Below are 23,697 nucleotides of genomic sequence, written 5' to 3' on the forward strand. Positions count from 1 at the left end.
GTATTCAAATTAGATGGGTTAGGGTGGTCATGTCAGGCTGACATGATACGTGAAAGTGATTCCCATGCTCGGATTCGATTCTCAAAATGGGTTAAGAAATATATCTAGAGGCTTTCCGGCTTCTTGAAGTTGCTCTGCAGTAGCATATCACGCTACTGGTAAACATTGATTTTATAAAACAAGATATACATTGCCTTCACCATTAATATTGCATGTAATCTTTATTTTGCTGTGAAAAGAGAACTCTTTCAAAATATATCTCATCTGACACGGTGGTTCTCTCAATAGGAACCATGAACATGGACCCCATTACGAATGGTGTGTTAGAAAGTGAAAGAATGAGAAAGGATGCAAGTGAAAGAATGAGAAAGGACTATTTGGTTGGTTGTATAAAAAAGATGCAACTAGGAGGTTGATATATCATATATATAGTTTATTAAATGTTTTCTTTCGATTTTAGCAACATTGCAAACTTGACACCAAAAATGCAGATATTTTTACACTATAATTGTTTTAGGATTCATGATAAAGGATAAAGCATTTTCATGGAATTGAAGTTTTGATATCTAATATTGGAACTTATTAACATGGCTACTTTCATATGAAATTAATTTTGATTCACTGCTTTCATATCAAATTCCCGTATAGCCACGACACATATAACGTATTTATGCTTTTAATAAACGTATTTTGCGAAACTTTTATATAAACGCACGGATTGAACCCGGGTTAATTAGCTAGTTTGATTTAATAATTTGAAGTATGACACGATTATTTATTATTTACCTATATTTATTGATTTTCATAATAAAAGTTATTGTACTAACTAGTAGCTAGTTACAATAAACTAGTTAAATTAATATTTTAAATGAGTTAATTACAAATAGAAGAAATATTACTAAATATGTAAGAAAAGTATTAATTTATGTTAGTTTAAATTGTCGGGATAGGTCATTAATTTCCAAATGTTTGAAATTTTAAGAGATAAAAACGTGCAAAGACTTTAAAATAAGAGAGAAAATGAATATAATGTAGTTAGACATACAAGTTAGATGAAAAACCACTTATATACAAATATTTTAATATATATTATATATTATAAAATAAATATGTGATTTTTTGTTTTTGGCTTTTAGTATAGTATAATACTGATTCTCATTCAACTTATATGTCTCCCAAACAACATATACACTTTTTCATGCAGAGAAACTTAATATTGATAATGGAAGCTTGTCTACAATTCTAATTGACCAATTATTATGTTTAATTATCAATCTTTTATTATATTAAAGCATAGTTGCTCTAATAACTTATCGATCAATCTCAGTTCTTGATTTTTTTACTGTTGACTTTTTTTTTTCAATTTTGACTTTAATTTACAATTTTTTTTCCATCACAAATTTACACTTTTTATCCGAAATTTCTAATATAATAAACATATATAATAATAGCTAATATATATGATATATCCGATAGAATAATGGTTAATATTTATCAAATAAAATAATAACTATATATATATATATATCTAATTTATATTTTTTACCCGATAATTTTAATATAATAAACAAATATAATAATAACTAATATATATCCGATAGAATAATAGCTAATATTTATCCAAATAACAATAACTAATATATATCAAATAATATGTTCTATTATATATATATATATATATATATATATATATATATATATATATATATTAAATTAGTTAATTAAAATAAACTAAATTTAATGTTAATATATTAAGATTTCAATAGTAATTGTACTATTTTAATTTTAATATATACTAAAAAACAGTTGAACTAATAACTTATTAAACAATCATATCGCTCGATTTTATCAAATTGACTCTCGTTGATGTCATCATTTAGTTTTTACATAATTTTATTTAATTAATAAAAAACAAAAAATGAAATAATTAATTTTACAATGTTATTAAAATTGGTTTCTATCTACAAAGTCCGGTTTTCACACACGAACAATTATACATTATAGTATCTCGAGTTTAGTCGAGAATGGGCTTTAAAGTGTTAACATGTGACAAAGATGAAAAGACAAAAAACACTACAACTTATATCTACAACAAATAATTAATTCTTATAATTTGAATTGAACACTTAGTATCCACTTATATCTTCAACTTTGAACTCATAAGCTTTTATGAGTTACATGTATTAATATCTAATATTAATAATGTCGTAAGTCTCGTGTCCAGTGTTAGACATGGGTCTAGAATCTAGTTGACCAATTAAAACTTTAATTAATTTACACTTAGTAATTTCCTATCTAAATATCTTTAAGATTTATTTAACTTAACATCAGTGTATAGTCTTATTCTTATAACTATAAATAAAGAAAGAAATGTAGATTGAAGTGTATCAATCTAGGAAATGTTGGTAGAGTATGGGATTCTAACAAAGATGAAAAGACGTAGATATAGAAAGATATAATATTATTAAATGGATAATCAAAAGAAAACTAAACACTTGTATTTGTTTTAACGATAAAAGTAAAATGAGCATGGAAGTGGTATCGCAGGTCTCGAAAATGGGTACCAAATTTCGATAAGTCTGGACTAACTTTAATAGCTAACTCACTAATTTAAAAAGATAAAATAATGTGAATATGTATCAATTTAGGGAGGGATTTTGTTTTGTTTTGTTTTGTTTTGTTTTTTTATATTTTTTTATTTTAATTTTTACAAAATACCTAACAAAATCACAAATAAAATAAAAGAAGCGCAATAATATTTACAAAATCGCAATGAGATTCTAAAAATTACAAAAAGATAGCGTAAAATTGCAACAGAACTCTAAGTTCTTTATGCGATTTTAAAGTGTTTTATGTGATTTTAGTTTCTTAATGTGATTCTATGTTCTTTATGACATTTTAGGTTCTTTATGTGATTTTTATGTTCTTCACAAGAATTCAGGTTCTTTATGCGATTTTAAAGTTCTCATTGCAGTTTTATCCAATCAATGATAAAATTTCCTACGAGATTTTATGACCATGAAAGTACATAAAGGTACAATAGTTACTGACAGTGCACAAGTTTGCTAGTCTTATATTAATTATTTAAACAGCTAATTAAGAAATGTAAGTAAAGAACAAGAGTAAGAATTCAAGAAACACAATCTATCTATGCAAGTCTAATCATATGTATCATTGAATAAACAGTGAATACATGATCGATATTACAACTTTGCTTACAAGCATGTAAATAAAATTACAATTGTAAAGTTTAGAAAAATTAGAAACTTAAACAATTACAAGAATATATGAAAGACAAACTTTCTAAGTGACACAAGTTTGTGGTGGAGAAACACACCAATTGATGGCGGTTGTGATGCCTTATATAGGAGAAGAGATAGGGCGACACAACCGTGACTTGATGGTGATCGGATGGTGGTTGTTGATTCATCATTGGCCTAAAGTACTTGCGACAGACGCCTCTTGTCTTCTTTACCAAATCGGGTATGAATGAGAAATCCTTTCTTTTCTTTCCCCACCTTTGCCATATAAGGTACATAACAGTTTGAACAACTAATATGTGACTTTTGTCGTATTCTTGTTTGAATTTTCCCGTCTTGACTAACAATTTGGATATTAATGCAATGTTGGCAAAGAGTCACTAGACTCGCTGGTGGATCGCTGATGAACACACATCAGCGACCAAGTCTGGTCAGCGAATCATTGACTTAATAGTTACCGAGAAATTATCTTCATTGTATATATATATATATATATATATATATATGTGGGAAAAGTGAATATAAGGTTGTCCGACATCTAAGCTTAGGTATGGAACACCTCACATACAAATTTTTTAATATTTCTTGATTAATGAATAAATGTTTGGGTCCCCATAGATTTTATTAGATTAAAAAACAATATGTGAGTGTTCCACACCTAAGCTTAAATATCTAACAGCCTTGTATTCTCATCCCCTATATATATACTATATCCTGAACAAAAAGGATACCAAACACAAAAGAATTTAGCATTAATAAATTACCTAATAAAATATGTTAGTTACGTTGGCATAGATGAGCCTGCAAGTAGTTTTTTGAAGAGATGGAATAAAGTAAAAAAGAAAAAGAAACATGTAGAAGTGTGGAACCGACCTAATTTGGGTTTCTGTAGGGGTGAGTACGATTCGATTTAGGTCGGTTTTTTAACTAAAATCGAAAAACCAAATCATTATAATTTGGTTTTTGAAAACTAAAACCATTGGGTTTCGGTTTTTTCGGTTTAGGTTAATTTTGGTTCGGTTTTAGTTGGTTTTTAACCACTTGTGGTTTGGGTCAAATTGAGCTTGAAAAGTTTATAAGTTTATACCTTATAATTACACCATAATTAATTTCAACAAGTTTTCAAAACAATATTAGTAATAATAATACTATAACAATGACAACAAATCCATAAAAGTAAGGTTTAAAAATATATAACTATTTGTATGTTTAATTATACAAGTATTAAAGCCAATCAATATTGTTGTGTATTTTCTTTTAAAACATATAAATGATATTATTATATACATCTAAAAATGCAAATATATTAACATATTTACCAAAAATTAATAATTAAATGATATAAATATAAAATAAAGTAAACAATATATATTTTTGGTTTTGTTCGGTTTTTATGGTTTGGTTTTTCATTTGAAACCAAAACCGAACCATAACTTTCGGTTTTTAGAAATCCAAAATCATTGATTTTTGGTTTTTTCGGTTTCGGTTTTTTCGGTTTGGATTTTCGGTTTTTTTGGTTTTCAGTTCCGTTTTTGCTCACCCCAGGTTCCTGTATCATATGACAACAACACGTGGCCTCACATATATATATATATATATATATATATATATATTGTAACAATCATGATCTTTGACTCTTTGACCATATGTGCAATTTAACTAATTATCAAGTTGGCCAATATAGTTCAAGTGCAATTTGGAGTTCATTTAAGTGCAATGTGTACATATAGATCAATTTATCGTTTAGCTATTTGTCGAATTTAGTGGAGTGGGAGCCTACCGTTTTGGAATCTAGACCCCCTTCCAACTCTTCCTCACACCCATCCATTCCTTCCCTTACCTTATCTTTTCTTTCTTCTTGCAAGAACAAAACACACACACACACACAAATCTCTCTCTCTCTCTAAGATTCTTACACCAAGGTTATGGTTTCAAGTTAGATTAGTGCTAGAAACATCATCTATTACATCTCTTTTGCATCATATCAAGATTTGGGTCGTCAAAAAGTGCAAGAACATTCTTTTTCTTGGGTCAAACTCGGGTTAAGCTTTTGGAACAAGATTTGGTAAGTGAAACTCATCCCTTAATCATCATTTTATGTTTATTAACTTGTTTCTAGTTGATTTCAAGTAAATTCGGGTCACGAATCGGGTCAAACACGATTAGGGTTAAATTAGGGTTTTAGAAATGGGTCAACTGATTTGGGCATGGATTTGATATTATGATTCGAGTTTATGATTCGAGTTTAATTATGTCCAACAATGCTTGAAAACGAGTTTTGGATCATCACAAGTCATCTTGGAAATCAAAAATGGGGTTTTGGAGTTGTTTGGGTCGTGTTTGGCTGCTGATCTATGCAGAACTGGATGGGTTGCGGCGCAACTAGTCAAGTTGCGGTGCAACTAGAATCTTCTGTTTTAAGGTTGCGGCGCAACTATAAGTTGCGGCGCAACTATAAGTTGCGGCGCAATTGGGGGTCCAAATCACTTAACTTTTTCCTAGCTCCAGTTCTAACATCCTAGGATCGTCCCGACCTTTCCAGAATGTCCTCTTATGACCTTATTGGTGCCTTACACAAGACAAACCATTCGTTCAAAGTCGTGAGTCACTTTTGGAACCAAACTTGAGATTTTAACTCAAACTATATACATATATACTTATAACTTTTGATCCGTAAGTCCAATCGAGTCATATGACCTATCGTTGGAATCGTATGAGAGTTTACTTTCTTATGATATTATCCATTATGTCTGAATCCTTCCTCATTTCTAAAAATTTTGGGTCAAAGTGTTCTAGCTCATGCTCAGGAGAGTCATTAAGGCGTTTGTGGGATTTTGGCGTGACTTAAACTTACTTAACCAACTTGTGCAGGGTTATAGAGTTGAATTTGATGATACTATGATATATGTTGATAGGTTGTGGGCACGTGGCGGTTATTGGACATTTATAGCTCGATATTAACTTGTCGTTTTGATTGGAAACCAAGGTGAGTTCGCAGCTCCCTACTCGTTTGAGATTCGGGCTGGAAAGTGTACAACCTTTGTGTGTTAACTTGTTTGTTTGTGAAATTATGTGTTGCCTTGATTGATGACATAGTTCAATTGTGCATACGTTTGAGTTCCTTGATGATGACATGACTTGATTGTGCATATGTTTGAGTGTTTTGAGTGATGACATTGTTTGATTTATGGATTTGTTGACGTGTAAATACGTGGTTGTTATATGATTATTGTATGTGCATGTTTGGTTGAGTATTAGGTTAGTTGTGCATATATGGAAGACGGTAATACTTTCGAAAGGTTGGAGATGTGGTGGAAAGGCTGCGGGTGACCCTATATATAAGCATCAAAGGCCTTTCAAGAGTAGTATCGTACGAAGTATATACACATGGTGTTTGTTTCTGTGTGGGCCTTGATGGTCAGGGATGAACAACATTACGTGCATTTTAGTACAATGAGGTACATTACATGCAATTGAGTATAATGAAGTACATTATGTGCAATTGGGTACAATAAAGTACATTACGTGCAATTGAGTGAAAGTGAGGGATATTGATAGTCATGTTTGGCATTATAGAACTTGTTAGATACTTATCGATATCATTATTACTTGTTCTTGTTTACTATGCGTATTCTAAATACCTTGCATACTTATGTGAATACATTTGTGAGAGTCATTGATGAACATTGATTGATTATGGATTGTTTGAGTATGATTGATTTATTTATGATTAGGATAGTTGTACATACATCGAAGACGATGATACATTTAATGAGTTGCAGATGTGGTGGGAAGGCTGCGGGTGACCCTGTATACAAACATCTAGGATTCCTTGAACGTAAAGTCGTGTGAAATGTATGTGCATTGTGCATGGTTGAGTTGATGGACATGATGGACATGATGACATTAAACGGGTACTTACGTACTTGATGACATTAAACGGGTACTTATGTACTTGATGACATTAAACGGGTACCTATGTACTTGATGACAATAGAGGGACAATGTGTGCATGTGAAATAAACGGGTGCTATACGTACTTGATGACAATTGGATGACATGAGAACAATCGAGGGACATTGATGAACATGTTTGACATTTTAAAACTTGATGGATGATTGTTGATGTCGACATTCTGTGTTCTTGTGCATTATGTGTGTTCTAGCTATGGTAAAACTGTGAAATGGATACATGTGGGTCCAGGTTACGCTACGAGCCAACCTATATTGAGTACTTATGTCTTTTAAGGACTTACTGTAAGTGTGTTCCATGCTGATTAACTTTGTTCATATTGTGAATGGCTTTGGCATTAGATCCTTGTCATTTGCTCCTACGAACTCACCAACCTAGTGTTGACTTTGTTTAGTACACTTTTCAGGTATTCAAGAGAATCCAAGATGTGTCGATTGATTGATGTTGTGCTAGAGTTTGGGCTTGGACTTACATGGATCTAGGATTCATTTGCCCGTATTTTCTTTGCATTATGTATTATGTACTTGTTGTTGATGTTGGATTCACCGAATCCCCTTTATTTCATATAGTTCATATTCTACGATAATCCCATGCTTACGCTATAACTTTTCGGTACATTTCGAGCCTAGCTCGGGGTGTTACATATATATATATATTTAATCATATTATAATAGCAGCCAGCCAATGTCTATCTAGCTATATAAGCAATAGCCAACTAAGCCAATTAGATTGTAACCCAATAGCCAAGTAAAGCCAATTAGATTTAAACTAAGCTGTACTGTAGAATTGAACTTTTGGATTGTTAAAAAAATATTGTTGTTATGTACATGATATATACCTAACTTAACAAAGTGATCATAGGAACACACTTACTAAAAAATTAATTTGAAACTCAAAAAGATACCCTAGCAACAACATACAAAAAAAAAATACTCGATCACTTCCGGCCGAACATATATCTATATTAATATTAAAACAGTAAGAATCCTAGCCTTTTAAGCTATCCTTCCTAAATCAAAGCTATGCTTAAATGTTGCCACATAAGATTTATCCTATGTGGCATCTCCATGTTTTTTTTTAAATTATCAATCTTTTTTATAGAAAATATAGTATAAATTAGAATATAAAAACTATAAAATTGGATATATCATATATGAAAAACAATATATTTATGGGATTGATCAACATTTATTTTGGCAAGAATATTACAAATCCACAAATTCTTACATACCCTTTATTATTATTGTTGTTGTTATTATTATTATTATTATTATTATTATTATTATTATTATTTATTTATTTTTATTTTTAATAAAATCGTCACTTTGTACGTACGATTACAAATTCTATATTACTAAGTCTTTATATTTGTTAGAATTGTACATACGATTACAAATTCATTTGTTATTGATTTCATTTGTATGTATTTAGGATGAATGGTAATATAATCTAATCACATTAGTAATTCTATAAAAAGGGGTTTTTTTAAGCTTTATTTTGTGTATGTATATAATTGCTATTTAACAAATAGTTAAACATTTATCAAGCTTTATGTAGTCAAAAGATGCAATCATCATTAAGGGGGAATCATCATCATCATCATCATCGTCGTCGTCGTCGTCGTCGTCATCATCATCGTCGTCGTCATCGTCGTCATCGTCCTCGTCGTCCTCGTCGTCCTCGTCGTCGTCCTCATCGTCGTCCTCGTCCTCGTCATCGTCATCGTCCTCGTCCTCGTCCTCGTCGTCGTCGTCATCGTCCTCGTCCTCGTCCTCGTCCTCGTCATCGTCATCGTCATCGTCATCGTCATCGTCATTATCATCATCTTAAAACACCTTATTTAATACAACTGTAAACACCACCAAAATTTTGAAGGGTTAAGATTTCCCTAAGTTAGGATAACTTAAGGGGTAAAGTTAGATTGATCTCGACCATTGATTTAATATCAATGGTCAAGATTCAAAACTGATAATTAAATTTTGACCATTAACTTTAATCTAATGGTTAATAACTTTTCAACTTTACACCACAAGTTACTTTTAACTTGAGAGAATCCACACCCAAATTTTGAAATGAAATATTAGGGGTTGTATACATGTGTACATATCTTTATATTGTACAAATAAATAAAGGGAAATGCTAAATACAACCCTTTGTGTATAAAAAAAAACTTGTATCTTCCATATTAAAAGTCTATCCCCTGATTTTCATGGTAAATGTACAAACAATTTATGCACTTTAAACACATCTCTTAAGGCTGTATTTATCAAACCCATAAATAAAAGGAGATATTTTCCTCATAAAAATGTGTAAAACGTGTGGATAAAAGATAAATATAGAGGATAGATACATTTATCTTGAATGATTGAATTTGATTTTTTTTTGTGGGTGGGCATACCATTATTGTGTATATCTAGCTAAATGGTATTACTATTTAAAGATTTTGTATATCTAGCTAAATGCAGGACTACTTTAATGTGTTTGTATCTTTTGTTGGAATTATTTTTCACATATTTGGAATTATTATCCAAATATTTCCAATTGTGTTAGTATGTAGTTCTCTTAAGGCGAAATCTTGATACTATACTGAAATCCCAGAATCTGTAACCCGGCCCTTTTCTTAATTGGGCATATATGGTTATTGAACTAGGCCTCTAGTGTTACTCAGCCCGTCCCAAGAGGGACTAGATCGGCGCCATTTATAAATCGGTTTTGATGTAAATATTCAGGATTATGATAACTGGAACTGCGTTGAGATTTTAATTTGATCCGGGCCATGTATGGGTTTAAAAGCCTTGTGTAATTATAACTGATATGTACAATATAGTTTATTGCAGCTATGATTTATTGATTTTTACACATAACCATAGCCCATCATTTACATAAATACCACCATACAGTCCTTAACAAGGTCTTGCTACCATCATGAATTACATTTGTTTGGTGTCGTATTCAGCCGGATGACGAAGTGTACCAAAAGCCCAATCCATCCAGACAGTATAATGCCCATAGTTATGGCGATAAGTAGTGTGATGGATAGTGTGGTAAGCTGCACCCATCACTGGCCAAACCTTGCCATCTACACAATCATGAACGTTTGCAGCCCATATTGCTTCAATAAACAACAACGCTATGTGTGACGTGAAATGCATCGGGACTAGGAATAGCGCAATCACGTGTGGTAGCGCTTGCAATATCGCATCCAAAGGATGAAATGCCAATCCTGATTAAAACACATACTCATTGCAAGTATCATATTAGTTAGGGCTGGTTAAAAGATTTTTATATATTACGGTGTTAGAAATGGCAACCCAATTATCTAATTGGGTCAGGTAGATTTCAACCCAATTATCTAATCGGGTAATTACTCAAACCAATAGAAAGAGACTCACCTGCAAAAGGTGAAAGTGTGTTCTGCTTATTGTAGATATGATGACTTGCGTGAAGGTGTTTGTACAAAGGTTTAATGTCATGTGACTCTCGGTGTATCCAGTAAATCCCGAATTCAACAATTATAAGATAGACGCCTAAGTTTACGGTGTAGGATAGCCAGCCAACGTCACTTATACGTGAAAAGCATCTAGTCCATCCGTTTTCAATCATGTACTCCGAGACCGTGGGAAGAGCAACATAAAATGGCATAGCCTTCATTGCAACATAAATCTGTAGTAGCACTGCTTTTGTTGAAGGGATAGCATCTGGAAAATCAATATACATTTCATGAAAACAGAACATTTGTTGTATCTTTGAATTTAATAAACACCAAGATCAAGTAGTAACACCTAATTAAACATAGTAAATATTTATGAAAACGATACTTTATATATATATATATATATTTTAAAAATTTTTACACATAAAATTGAAGTAATACAAAAAATATACAGTGAATATATTTAATTTTATTTATGTTGAGGATTTTTTAATATTTTCTTTTGGTTCCTATACGTTATGAATATTGTGTGAAAAACCTAATACCGTGGAAGTAAATATTAAAGGACATGCATTTTTGTATGTCCAACTCAATACGAAAAAGTATATATTGCTGGAAAATGTTAGACTCACAAACTAAATACAAACAAAACTTTACAAACATATGTGACATGTGATATGGACCAATAAACAAAAAGAGAGAAATAAGGATGATAAAAAGTAAAATGATTTGATTGGTTGGAAGATGTGTTTGTAAACTCTTGTTTGTATTTAGTCTGGAAATTTAACATAATTCTATATTGTATCAATGTTTCATTGTTGTTTTATGTGCCACTTCACCCTAACTTTTCCCCAATTTTAACACTAAATTTAGGCTATTACAAAATGACTTCAAAAGTAACACTAATTTATTCTACCTTAAAGAAAAATAGTCCTGGCTTGATTTCAAATTTTAATTATTGAGGCTATTCGGACTGAGGTTACTCAAAGCTCAAAGGAGTGGGGACTTCTACCACGTGACGTCTCATCAGCATGGAAATAATAGTTCCAAAAAACTGTAGCGAGGCTATATGTCACGATGGTAGACTTATGCCATGTAACAGTCTAGAAATGATATGTACATCTAAACATGTAAAGTGGATGAATATGTATGCAAGGTTTGTGTGATGTTGGACGCAAAGGTTATTCTTCCAAGTCGCCACTTAGGATTGTTTTTCATTGTAATAAAAGAGAAGACATCGTTCACTTCAGTCTAACATTTCAATAAACGAGAGATACTTTTGTCTAATAAATAATGAACGATGTAACATTTATGAGATTTATTGTTCTATGGAATTTTATGTTTTTTTTATTATAATATTCGAGACATCACAATGATCGACATCTAATTGAACGGAACTCGAAACAAACATGCCTGAGATGAAACTCATAACTCACGAAAACTCAACTAATTAATAACTCACTTCTATAAATATAAGAAGTGAGGTATTTTATGTTTACAACGTGAGAATACATCAAGGAATCATAAATCGTTGTTGGTGCGAGAAGTAATACATTAAGGGGATGTTTGGTAGGATGGAATGGAAAAAGTGGAAATGAAATGAGAATCACTTCCCTTGTTTGGTTACACAAGAGAAAGGAAATGAAGAGGTAGAAGGGAGAATCATTTCCATTCTCATGATTCTTCCCAAAAAGGTGAAAAATGGTGAGAATGGAATCAAATTACCTTTTTTTTCTTTTTTTCTCATGTTATTAGCTATTAATTTTAATTATTTATATTATGATATTATAATTAGTTTTTGTTAAAAAAAATTCATATTAATTTGTTTATTTTTTATATTTCTCTTATTATGATTCTCTGTTGTTACCAAACAATGTAATTATTTTCTTTTCAAATACTCATTCTCTTTCTACTATTTTCATTCTTTATTACATTTCCATTCTCAATGATTCCCTCCTACCAAACGCCTCCAAGGGGGAGGGAGTCATATATCCTCATGACCTCATCTCCCTCAAATTACCTAATCAAATTATTTTACCTCATTTCAACCCTTCAATTTTTTTTCTGACCCTTTTTAATGGCAACCATCACTTCCAACCTTTTTTTTTAAATTTTCATAATTTATCCTTAACATTATAAATTTACATAATTAATTTTTTGTTAATAATAAATACATTACGTAATATTAAAATACATATTACATAATAAAAATAAAAATATTACATAGTTAAAAAAAAGGTTGGAAAAAAAACAAAAAAAAATAATACTTACAGTGACCTAATAAAAAAAAACATAAGCAATTTCATTTTGCTAAAAAAAGAGCTAAAATTACATTTTGCTAAAAAAAATGGCAGCTAAAAGGTTGAAAAAAAATTACTTACACTTTTGGTCCTTGCAACTAAAAAAAAACAACGTGTAGCATAGCAACTAAAAAAAAAAAAAACAAAAAAAAATGTTTGGTCCAGTTTACACTTTTGGTCCCTGACGTCTGCATACTTACAATGTTGGTCCCTGTAACGGTCAGAAAAATTTACACCTTCAGACCTTTTTCTCCCATCTCTCTCCCAACCCTCCACGAGATCAGAGCTCGCTGGCCTCCAGCCCTCCTCCAGCTCGCCGTAGTGGTGGCCGAATCAATTGCAACCCTCTCATCTCCCTCTGAACCTTCTCACACACTCCCTAGCTCCACCCTAGGGACTCATAAATCGTTTTTGGTTTTCGTATATCACGTCTTAACATTTTAATTTTGACAATAAATTTGGAATACTTATTGGATCGTCAATGATATCACCGGATTATATTCCAATATTATATACGAAAATCCATCATAGTTACGAGAAAATCAACTGACTCGACATGAAAAATCTCACTTTTCGTTTCGTGTGTGACCAAATTTTAATCAGTATCTACTTATCACGATGTATAAATACCTTAATATATATGAAACTAGATTATTAACCCGCATAATATGCTGATGAATAGATATAACTAAAACATATTATTACAGTATATTATAATATCAAATATTGACAGAATTAGATAAAGAAAAATGTTGAAAAAGTGGTGTTATCATTATTTTAAAATTATTGAATCCCACTAGGTTTGTGATTACGTTTTGAAGTGCTAATTTGATTATTGGGATAAGTGCACCAAACGTATGTAACTAAGACCGAAAAGTTATAGTGTGTACGAAGTATTCAGAATCTCTATTGTATGTACAAACTTAGTAAATATGTTCAAATCATGTAACATGGTATACGTGACACCTCATATGAGTTGTCACGTGCAAATTTTTGATTAGTCAATCATAGTTAGTTACATAACTTAAACATTTTTACAAAGTTTGTGCATACAATAGAGGTTCTGAAAGTTCGTGCACACAATAACTTTTCGATCTTAGTTATTTACATTTACACGCACTTATCCCTTGATTATTACGTTTGTAAAACATAAATAATCTAAAGAAATGTTTATATGAAAAAATGATTATTTACTATGATTATTTACTTTTCTGTTTACGAACTAAATTGGCTTGAACATAAAGAATTTATCACAAAACATTGATAATTTCATGTCAAAAAAAATTATTCTAAAATGCTTTAAAAAACTAACAATACACATTAGAACACACAAAATATTAATCTCTTTAAAAAGCGACACACATTATATATATATATATAAATTTAAAAAATGAGGGCTTTGATCTGTTTTACAATCAGAATATTCTAGATAAAAAAAACCTCTTAAAAACAACAAAAAATTTGCTTAAAATTATAAAGAGAAAAAAATATCTTAAAAAAAATACATACCTTGAATTATTTATAACAATGGCTGCTAAATTCTGATTTTTATTAACTATGTTGCTTAAAAAACAATTTCAATTGATTAAGAGTGAAAGCCTTCATCTGATGAATAGTGTTGAAATCAAGTAAAAGATAATAGAGATCAGATGATCAAATCATGTCTGATATGGAAAATTACTATTATAATTTTGCAAAGGATGTAATTTCTATATCTGCCAATTATATAATAATTTTTATACTCTTTAATCTAAACTATCTATACTATATTATAAAGCAAAAAGTCCATGTCTAATATTTTAAGTTTCAACATTTACATTCCCAAAATGTCCCTCTATCTATTCTATATTTACCTAAACTAACTATAATACCCTTTTTCTTTTTTCAAATTTCAATCAATCATTTTTTTTTCTCTGCTGCATAAATCATTTTTTACTCCAATTCATTCAAAATCGTTTATCTCAAAAATCGTACATCGATAAATTATAAAAATTATATGGATGTTCTTAAAATTTTATGTTATTTCAATATGGATGTCATTCGATATAATTTCGAGAAATTTTTTAATCCGAAGGCGGAACCCGTATAGCTAAGTCATTTGACTATCATACTTTATGACATATCACACTCTATGATCTATCTATCACCCCTAACATCTCACCACCTAAATTTTAAGTTTCAACATTTACTTTCCCAAAATCCCCCTTATCAATTCTATATTTACCTAAAGTAAATATATTACCATTTCTTCTCCTCAAATCTCAACCAATCATTTTTTTTTCCTCTCCTCCATAAATCATTTATTACATTAATTCAATCAAAATCTTTTATCTTAAAAACCGTACACCGATAAATCATAAAAGTTATATGGGTGTTCTTAAAATTTTATGCTCTTTCATTAAAGATGTCATTCGATATACTTTCGATGAAATTTTAACTCCAAGAACGGAGCCCGTACGGATAAGACATTTGACTATCACACTCTATGACCGATCACACTTTATGACCTATCACACTCTATGACCTATCACCCTACCATTTAACCACCGCAACGTGTGGATACTTACTCTCGTATATATTAAAACAAAATCCTTAATTGTAAATTGAAAAATTGTGAACCATTAATTAATTTTTACATTTATTTTTCACCATTAGATTTCATAGATAATATCATCATTGACCAAAAAATTGGTCAATAACCTTTTTATTCCTCATACTTTACTTTCATACAAATAAATCAATTAATTTTATTTATTTTATATCCAAATCTTTAAAATAATGGTGCTCTTTACTCTTTAATATTATAACTTATAAAAAAAAGACATTCATTTACGTAGTATATATTATATTTTTATGTATAGAACGTTTTATATATTATGTTTTTATTGATAAACTTACTATATACTTATTTATTTGTTGATAATTTATACCTTAACTTCATTAGTTATTTTTTGGTAATGAATTTTGGTTGTATGATTTTTTTTTTTTTAGTGTTTAGTTGTAATAAAACATTAAAAATATTATATTGTTATGAAAATTTCAATTACATTTTCTTTCCACTAGTAACGTTTTATTTCAACGATACTAAAAATATTTTTTTCAAAATCTTTATATTACATGATTTTTGATATGGTTGCTTAAATTTATGGATTAAAATAACACCTTTGGTACACTTGATAAAAGTAGAAGTATAGTTACAACTTAGTGTTAAAAAAAATAACTCTTTAATATTTTATGCATATACTCTATTTTTATGGTTGAAAACATTATTTGTTAACATTTTTTTTGACAATGAATATAGTATTATAATTGTGTTTGTAAATATTTATTTAGATGTTAATAATTTTAGATATTACAAGTTTTTTAATGCAAAAAAATGTATAAATCCCACATGTTACGTAGGTAATAAGCTAATATATATATATTGTAAAGGAAATGAATATTATTATCATAATGAAAAAAAAATTCATAATGAAAGGAACGAAAATGCTATTATTATTATTGTTATTATTATTATTATTATTTCAATAAATTTAATAAATATTGAACTAATATGAAAGGGTAACATATTTAATATTATCGCTAGTAATTTTTTTATGTCCCAATATTTATCAACATTATTAACAATAGTTTAAATAAGGAAAATGACGTAAGCCAATTGATTCTAAGGTCACAATTGTTGGGAGATATAAATGAATTTCATGCCCTCTTTTATAATTATTGAAAGATATAAATATTTTATGTACAACTTCTTGTAAATTAATCAAAAATAATAGTTTAATATCAAGTGCTATTCAGAAACCTAATATAATACCGTAATATATATACCAATGTACTAAAACATGATTAAACGACACATATCTCTTTTAGTCTATATTAATAAATCATATACTCTTTAGATATATCATATATAATTAAAACTATTATTTAACTAGTAAATACAAATACTAAATATGATTAGATTCTTATTATTATATACTATTAATAAGCATCTAAACCCACAAATAAAAGTATGTATACATATATCTAAATTAATAAACGAAATAATTAGAATGATCGGTATGAAAAACAGACCTTTGGGAACATAAACATTATACTTGTAGATATAAAAATAGAAGCTCCAAAGAAAGCATGTGATGAAATAAATTATGGTTCCCGCGGTGTAATTCCGAAGCCATGTCTGAACAAAATGTGGTAAGGGCTCCCATATTTTTGCTGGCAGCAGTCTCCCGAGCACGATCCGGTTGGCCATCGAGGACTCATCGACAAACAGCTGCAAATAGTTTTTATCCATTGTAAGATCAAATTGTGGTTAACTTTAAGAATATTTTGGAATATTAATTAGATTATATATATGGATGTATGGGTATGGACCTGCAGGTTCACAATATATTCTTATATTGACGCCTGAGTGTGTATGTATAAAGAATACTAGTACAATTAGGTAATTATTATGATTTCAAATGAGTAAAGAAAGAGTTGATAAAAATGTATCAATGTAGGAAAAGTTCAAAAGTTGGTAGAATGTGCATGGTGTTCTAACAAGGATGCGTGAGAATTAAGGCGTAGCAAGATGAAATGCCTATATACTAATTACCATTAAATAAATATAATTAAAAGAAAACTAAACGTATGTTTTTTATTCTCGATCTTATTCCGTTTGACAGTTAATAGTGATTAAGATAAATATATTTGATAATGACTAGTATAGCATATGTAGTATAGTGTGATGATTCGATCGTATTTTTTTTTATTAGTGGTGCACATAAATTTATAATCGTAATTATCACATGTAATGATAATAATAAATAATAATAATATAATAATTGGAAATATATTACAAGTTATTATTTACTTATTTATATTGATATTTATAAACGACTAAAATTAATAAATAAATGAGTTTGGATAAAAATAGAAGAAAGTTTACTAAATGTATAAGAAAAATATTAATTAACGTTTAAAGTAAATAAATGGTGGTATATGAAAATGTATCAATCTAGGAAATGGTGGTAGAGTATGGGATTCTAACAAGATTAGAAATCATAGAAAGATAAAATTACTAAATGGATAATCAAACGAAAACTAAACATTTGTTTTTTGTTCTCGATCGAATTAAATCCGTTTGACAGTGGATAATGATACCTATATTAGACTAGAGTAAGTTTTCTCTGTTTTAGATGATTGGGGAATTATTCTTATCAAAGGTAATTGGGTATCTATTTTGTTTGGATTTAATTAACCGCATAACAAAAAATGATTCAGGTGATTGACCCGGTTTGAGTGACAAAATTCAAATATTTATAAAAATTTTTCATTAAATTAAAGTTTGTAGCGGGACCATCCACTTCCGTTTCTTGGTTGTTGGTGTATTGGCTCTTTAGTTTGGATGATTCGGGTGATTGACCCGGTTTGAGTGACAAAATTCAAATTTTCATTAAATTAAGAGTAAATTACTGAAATGGTACCTATGGTTTGGTCGAATTTACTATTTCCATACCTGTTAGATTTAAATTACGTCCATCATACCCATGATTTACAATTTCGCACTCGGAAGGTACCTCAAGTTGACGGTCGTTAGTTGTATCGTTAAGTAGCCAATGTGCTTTGCACGTGAGGCATGAAACATGTAATATTATACAAACCACAGGTACCATCCGTGTAAATCACACTTATTATTTATCAAGATATTTATGTTTATAATAAATTTAATGTTTTTTAAATAAAACTATTATCATTCTAAAATTATTTTATTTATTTAAAAACTATTGTTGGTTTATAAATTTTATTATAAATTTATTAAAAAAATTAATATTATATATATATATTTTTTAAAAATTTGTATTGAAGTTCTAAGAGTATTAATTTTAAAAATATTAATAAATTATTATTATCACTAATGGGTTGATAGCTCATTAATAATATTTTTGTTCTTGTGTTATTTCATCAAGGTTCGAGTTCCATATCTTACATTTGATTACTAGCCAAAATATTAATTAATTATTATTATGCAAAAAAAATTTATAAAAATTGAATTGATTGTTTGGTAAAAATCATTTTCAGTTGAGTTACCTTTTTTAGTATTATATTAAAATATTCCTACATGAATTTTTCTTTTTATCTTTCTTAAACTTTCAATGAGATTTTAATAAAAATAAAATAAGTTATCAATTGTAACTAACTATATAATATATTAATTATGTTTTTATAGATAGAAATAATATATATTTTGTAAATATGAAATACTTATAAATGATTTTAAAATAGTAAATATTTTTATAAATTATTTTTTTTTGATAAATAATAATTGTACATTACACATATGGTACCTGTGGTTTGTATAATATTACACGTTTCATACCTCACATGCAAGGCATGTTAGTTACTTAACGATACAACTAACGACCGTTAGCGTGAGGTGCCTTCTGAGTGCAAAATTGTAAACCATGAGTATGATGGGCGTAATTAAAATCTAACATGTATGAAACTAGTAATTTCGACCAAACCACAGATACTATTTCAGTAATTTACTCTTAAATTAAAGTTTGTAGCGGAATCGTGTTAATAAACTATTAAAACCGTTATAATATCCATTTCCAATACACATGCATGCAATACAATTAGTAGCTTAATTAAATACAAACTAACTAACCTCGTTGCGGTAGTGAAGATTCTTCATTGAAGTAGAAGATTCCGGCAACAAGATTCCAAGAGTAGAAATCCCTCGATAGTGCATACACGAACAATGCCTCAACCAAGGATCTGCTAGGCACCCTTAAGCTTACGACCACAACCAACCGAAAACCTCTAGAACTCGCTAAAGTTGAATTCGACTTCTCTTATAGTGAGAGAGTCGAATTCGAACCTATTTAAGGTTCTTGAACGAATTCGAACCTCAACAATACACAAAGGCAAGAAACCTTTGTTGAAACTAATTTTGGGTTTAACTCAAACCCTAAGTAATTAAACCTACAACAATTAGTGGTTTTGGTTTCTTTGGGAAGTGAAGTTCGACACACACGAGATGAGAGAAAGAGATTTCACCTTTTGTGTGTGTTTTTGGGTTTTCTCATGTACAAGAATTAATGAGGATTTTAGGGTTTATATATGCAAAGTTTCCTAATCAAATAAGGAAACTAAAACTCTATAATTTCCCCTTTGGGAATTTCGACCACCTCTCTCCATTCTTTAGTGGATTTCAGCCATGAGGCCTTAGGAGGGATGGACCGGCCTTCTATGTTATAATTAATCCACTACTAATTATTTTAGACTATTAACCAATTAATTATCCAACCTGTTAACTTAATTAATTAATTAAACTACCTTTAATTAATAAATTATTTATCTAATCAATTAAAACTAACTTTATTTTATTTCTATATATAATGGTCGTTGGTTTATTCGTTTATCTCATTAATTAACTCGTGTTAATTTTATAAACAAATAGTTTAGTTAAAGCTATTTAATTTAAATGCGTAAATAATCAAATATTATTTTGTAGCTTTATGATTAAACATTATAAATATTCTATTGTGTATGACCCGGATGATAAATGATTATTATATATACGTTAATGTGGTCTAAGAATAACTTATTGTATTAGTTTTTTTTTTTTAAATAGACCTATTTTGATGTATATTGTGTGAATTTTAGGTTTGAGCTGGATAAAAATGATTAGATGGTGATCTAGTGATAACTCATGTTACATTGTTACAATATGAAGACGTGTGAAAGGGAATTGCTAAAAAGCAAATTCACGTGGGGTGATACAAGTCATACAACGAAAAGAAGGAAAAGATTCAAAATGGCAGTAGCCCACCTAATGTTCTAGATGGTGAATTAACCCAAAAGAAGTATTGGACTAGAAAGAAAGGTACATGGGCTTCAGCCCATCTGCACGTGAAGAGAGGCCACCGCCTCTTTGTAGAATTGTAGTCGTGAGTCATGAGCAACAAACAAGGCAATATATATACTATACTTTTGTAATTTTGGGGGATTATCTTTTGCTGCTACGAACGAAAAAAAAAAGGACGGCAGAAACATTCACGAACAGCAGCAACAGTACAATCATCATCGGATTCATGCAGCAAATATTTTTCTTATCAAATATTGGTGATTCGAAAATGAAGATGTCCGGCTAAACCTCTCGTTATTTCTCCCGGTGAATAATTCTTATTTAACTATGTTTAGCAAACTTTTTATTTATTTATATGAACATTAATTCTTCATTGGTGATATATGGAAGTACTTGAATATTTGTTTATTTAAGTTGTTATTTGATTATCGTAAGACAGTCTATTGTGAGTCAACAATTTGTACCGAGTCCAACTAGATTAAGGATTAAGACAAATTGTGTGGTAAGCATAAGTTGTACCCAGGGCCAGCTCTTGGGTGGCACATATGGTGCTAAAGTGCCAGACCCACCTCTTTTGGGGCCCCACAGTTTTTATTAAAATTTGCTATGGAATCTATGTATTAGTGACTAAGATAGATACATGGACTAGGGTAAATCATTGACTGAAATAAAAGCCTATGTTTTGGACGTTTAATCTGACCTGTCGTCCCTCTTTCCAAATATTACCAATTGACAATTCATGTCATACATATGACATTCCTCCTTTGAAGTCGTGTCCTACCTTTTAGTTTAACAATATTTTTCATTCCTAAATATTTATAGTTTATTGTTTAATTGTTTACTAATTGAGGGGTAAGATATAACTTAGTTATATTTTGCTAATTAATATTTTAAGAGCTTACTATTATTGTCGAAAACACTTATTGTCGTAATATTATGCTATTAAATTTTTATTATTGATTCGTTATATTAGAGCCCCACTTTTTTTTTTCGAGCCAGACCCCGGAAAAAAATTTTATCCTCGAAGACGACGTTGGTTGTACCCAAAATAGTTTATTTAACTTAACAAATTATGTCTATGTGATTTGGAACAAATAATTCATAGGGTTTGTTAAACTAGTTCATTAATTATCTAGGATCCGGGAGGGATGCGCTTTTTTATTATTGTCTACAACTTTTATTTTTATTATTGCTTTCCTTAATTATTATAAGTCTAGTTAATTAATTTTTATTATCATTTTAGTTAATCAAATTTAGTTTTAATATTATCTTTAAAATCAATCGTGATTGTACAACTTGACTATAACCACAGACGTTTCTCGTGGAAACAATATCCATTTACCCTATCTAGTATAAGGTATTTAGGTATTTATTTTTGATCGGTACTTCGACGTCGATCAACGGACTTAAAGATCCAAAGACATATGATTAATCGGGTTTACGAAAGTTCACATAATTTCTACATATTTTATGAAAAGACTTTTTGCTGTGAATCAGGGACGGATCTACCATGAAGGAAGGTAGGTCCCACGAACCAACTTAAATTTGAAAATATTTTAGAAGATTTGTAGTAATATTTTACGGACATACCTTAAGTTTTTTGTAAGAACTACCTAAACTTTATTCTTTGTTAATATAAAGGAAAAGATTCTTCAATCTTGATTGTTTCTCCAGTTGAGCTTTTCAAAATAATCATCTTTGATGGAAATAAGTTTGATTGAAATATGGGTATGTGAACCGAAATGAACCATTGGAAAGAAGAAAAAAGGAAAGTCAAATTGTTAGGGACATTGAGGATGATGATATTGATACGGCCGTGATAATGATTTTTTGGATATTGTGGATATTTTTATGGTTTTGTAATTGTAGTTTGTATTTATGGGATACGTATACATTTAACCCCTCTAAATTTTTGAAGTCCTATTTGAAAAATAATTATTGTGTCTAACTGGTATGCCTAAAGATAAACTTAAAAAAGAGATTAAGCCATGTGGTAAGATTAAAGGTAAATAGAATTAGTGAAAAACAAGTATCATGTAATGTATGGAGTAGGACTAATTTTAGGCATATGAATTATGCATATATATCATTATCTTTATTTTTAGTGATTATTACTTCAAAACGTAAACAATTTTATATGAATTGTAATAGTGTGTATCGAACTTCAATTATGTACATTGTATGTAATGAACTTAATTACAATTTCTGTGATTGTATGTATCCGACTAATTAAAAATTTGAAAGTTTTGTACATTGTATGTATGTAATGAACTCAATTGCAATTTCGATGCATTGTATGTATGTACAAGTGGCAACTTATATGGTTGTCATATATACATGGATACATATAACACACAAAATTCAAAAATTCATTACATACAATGCACAATATTGAAGTTTCATACACACTATGACAATTCGTGTAAAGTTATTTACATTTTAGGATACTAATTCCTTATTTTTATGACATCAGTAGTTCGTATCCAAATTGGAAGATAAAAATCAGCAATCATGAAGCATGAAGTTCTATATAAACGACAAATAGATTGATATATTTGAATAGACTCAAATATTTCTTCCAGGAAGTTAACGTTCGTGTTACGGGACGGCTAGCCGTTACATCCATACAGGCAGGCAGGCACCAGCGACCGATCCACGAAGTCAGGGATCACAAGGAGGGAAAACCCACCATTTAACTGCTACAGAAGACACAACATTAAATTGGAGGTAAAACCTCATCTGCTTAGACTCGAATCCTGGTCTTTCAGAATCCAAGCATTATTATAGGACTTCGGAAATGTCGCTGGGGTTTTTAACCCATTGGCAGGAAGTATTGTTTTAGGGCGCTTAGTAATCAAGTTATGGGACACTATATAA

At 29.7% G+C, this 23,697-nt stretch overlaps 1 protein-coding gene across 2 annotated transcripts; it reads right to left on the bottom strand.

Moving 5' to 3' along the window:
* Positions 1-5,096: 5,096 nt before the first annotated feature.
* Positions 5,097-17,259, bottom strand: LOC122580417 (delta(7)-sterol-C5(6)-desaturase-like). 2 transcript variants are annotated; one of them, XM_043752683.1, is made up of 4 exons: positions 17,040-17,259; positions 10,625-10,930; positions 10,185-10,455; positions 5,097-5,130 (listed from the first exon to the last, which is right to left on the bottom strand). In XM_043752683.1, the coding sequence occupies exons 1-4, from the start codon at positions 17,257-17,259 to the stop codon at positions 5,097-5,099; spliced, it is 831 nt and encodes a 276-aa protein (XP_043608618.1). The 2 variants fall into 2 exon arrangements, with proteins under 2 accessions (XP_043608618.1, XP_043608617.1); XM_043752682.1 differs by lacking the exon at positions 5,097-5,130 and having other exon boundaries at positions 10,163-10,455.
* Between the last annotated feature and the right edge of the window lie 6,438 nt (positions 17,260-23,697).

The sequence above is a fragment of the Erigeron canadensis genome, chromosome 8 (assembly GCF_010389155.1).
Source record: "Erigeron canadensis isolate Cc75 chromosome 8, C_canadensis_v1, whole genome shotgun sequence".
NCBI classification, from domain to species: domain Eukaryota; kingdom Viridiplantae; phylum Streptophyta; class Magnoliopsida; order Asterales; family Asteraceae; genus Erigeron; species Erigeron canadensis.

Excerpts from the sequence above, each read along its gene's own strand:
- LOC122580417 (XM_043752683.1), bottom strand. The coding sequence starts at position 17,259 with ATGGATAAAAACTATTTGCAGCTGTTTGTCGATGAGTCCTCGATGGCC. Across the intron at positions 10,931-17,039 it reads TAATGTTTATGTTCCCAAAG|ATGCTATCCCTTCAACAAAA; the intron begins GTCTGTTTTTCA and ends TTGATTTTCCAG. Across the intron at positions 5,131-10,184 it reads ACACTTCGTCATCCGGCTGA|TTGTTCTTGCAAGAAGAAAG; the intron begins ATACGACACCAA and ends TGTGTGTGTGTT.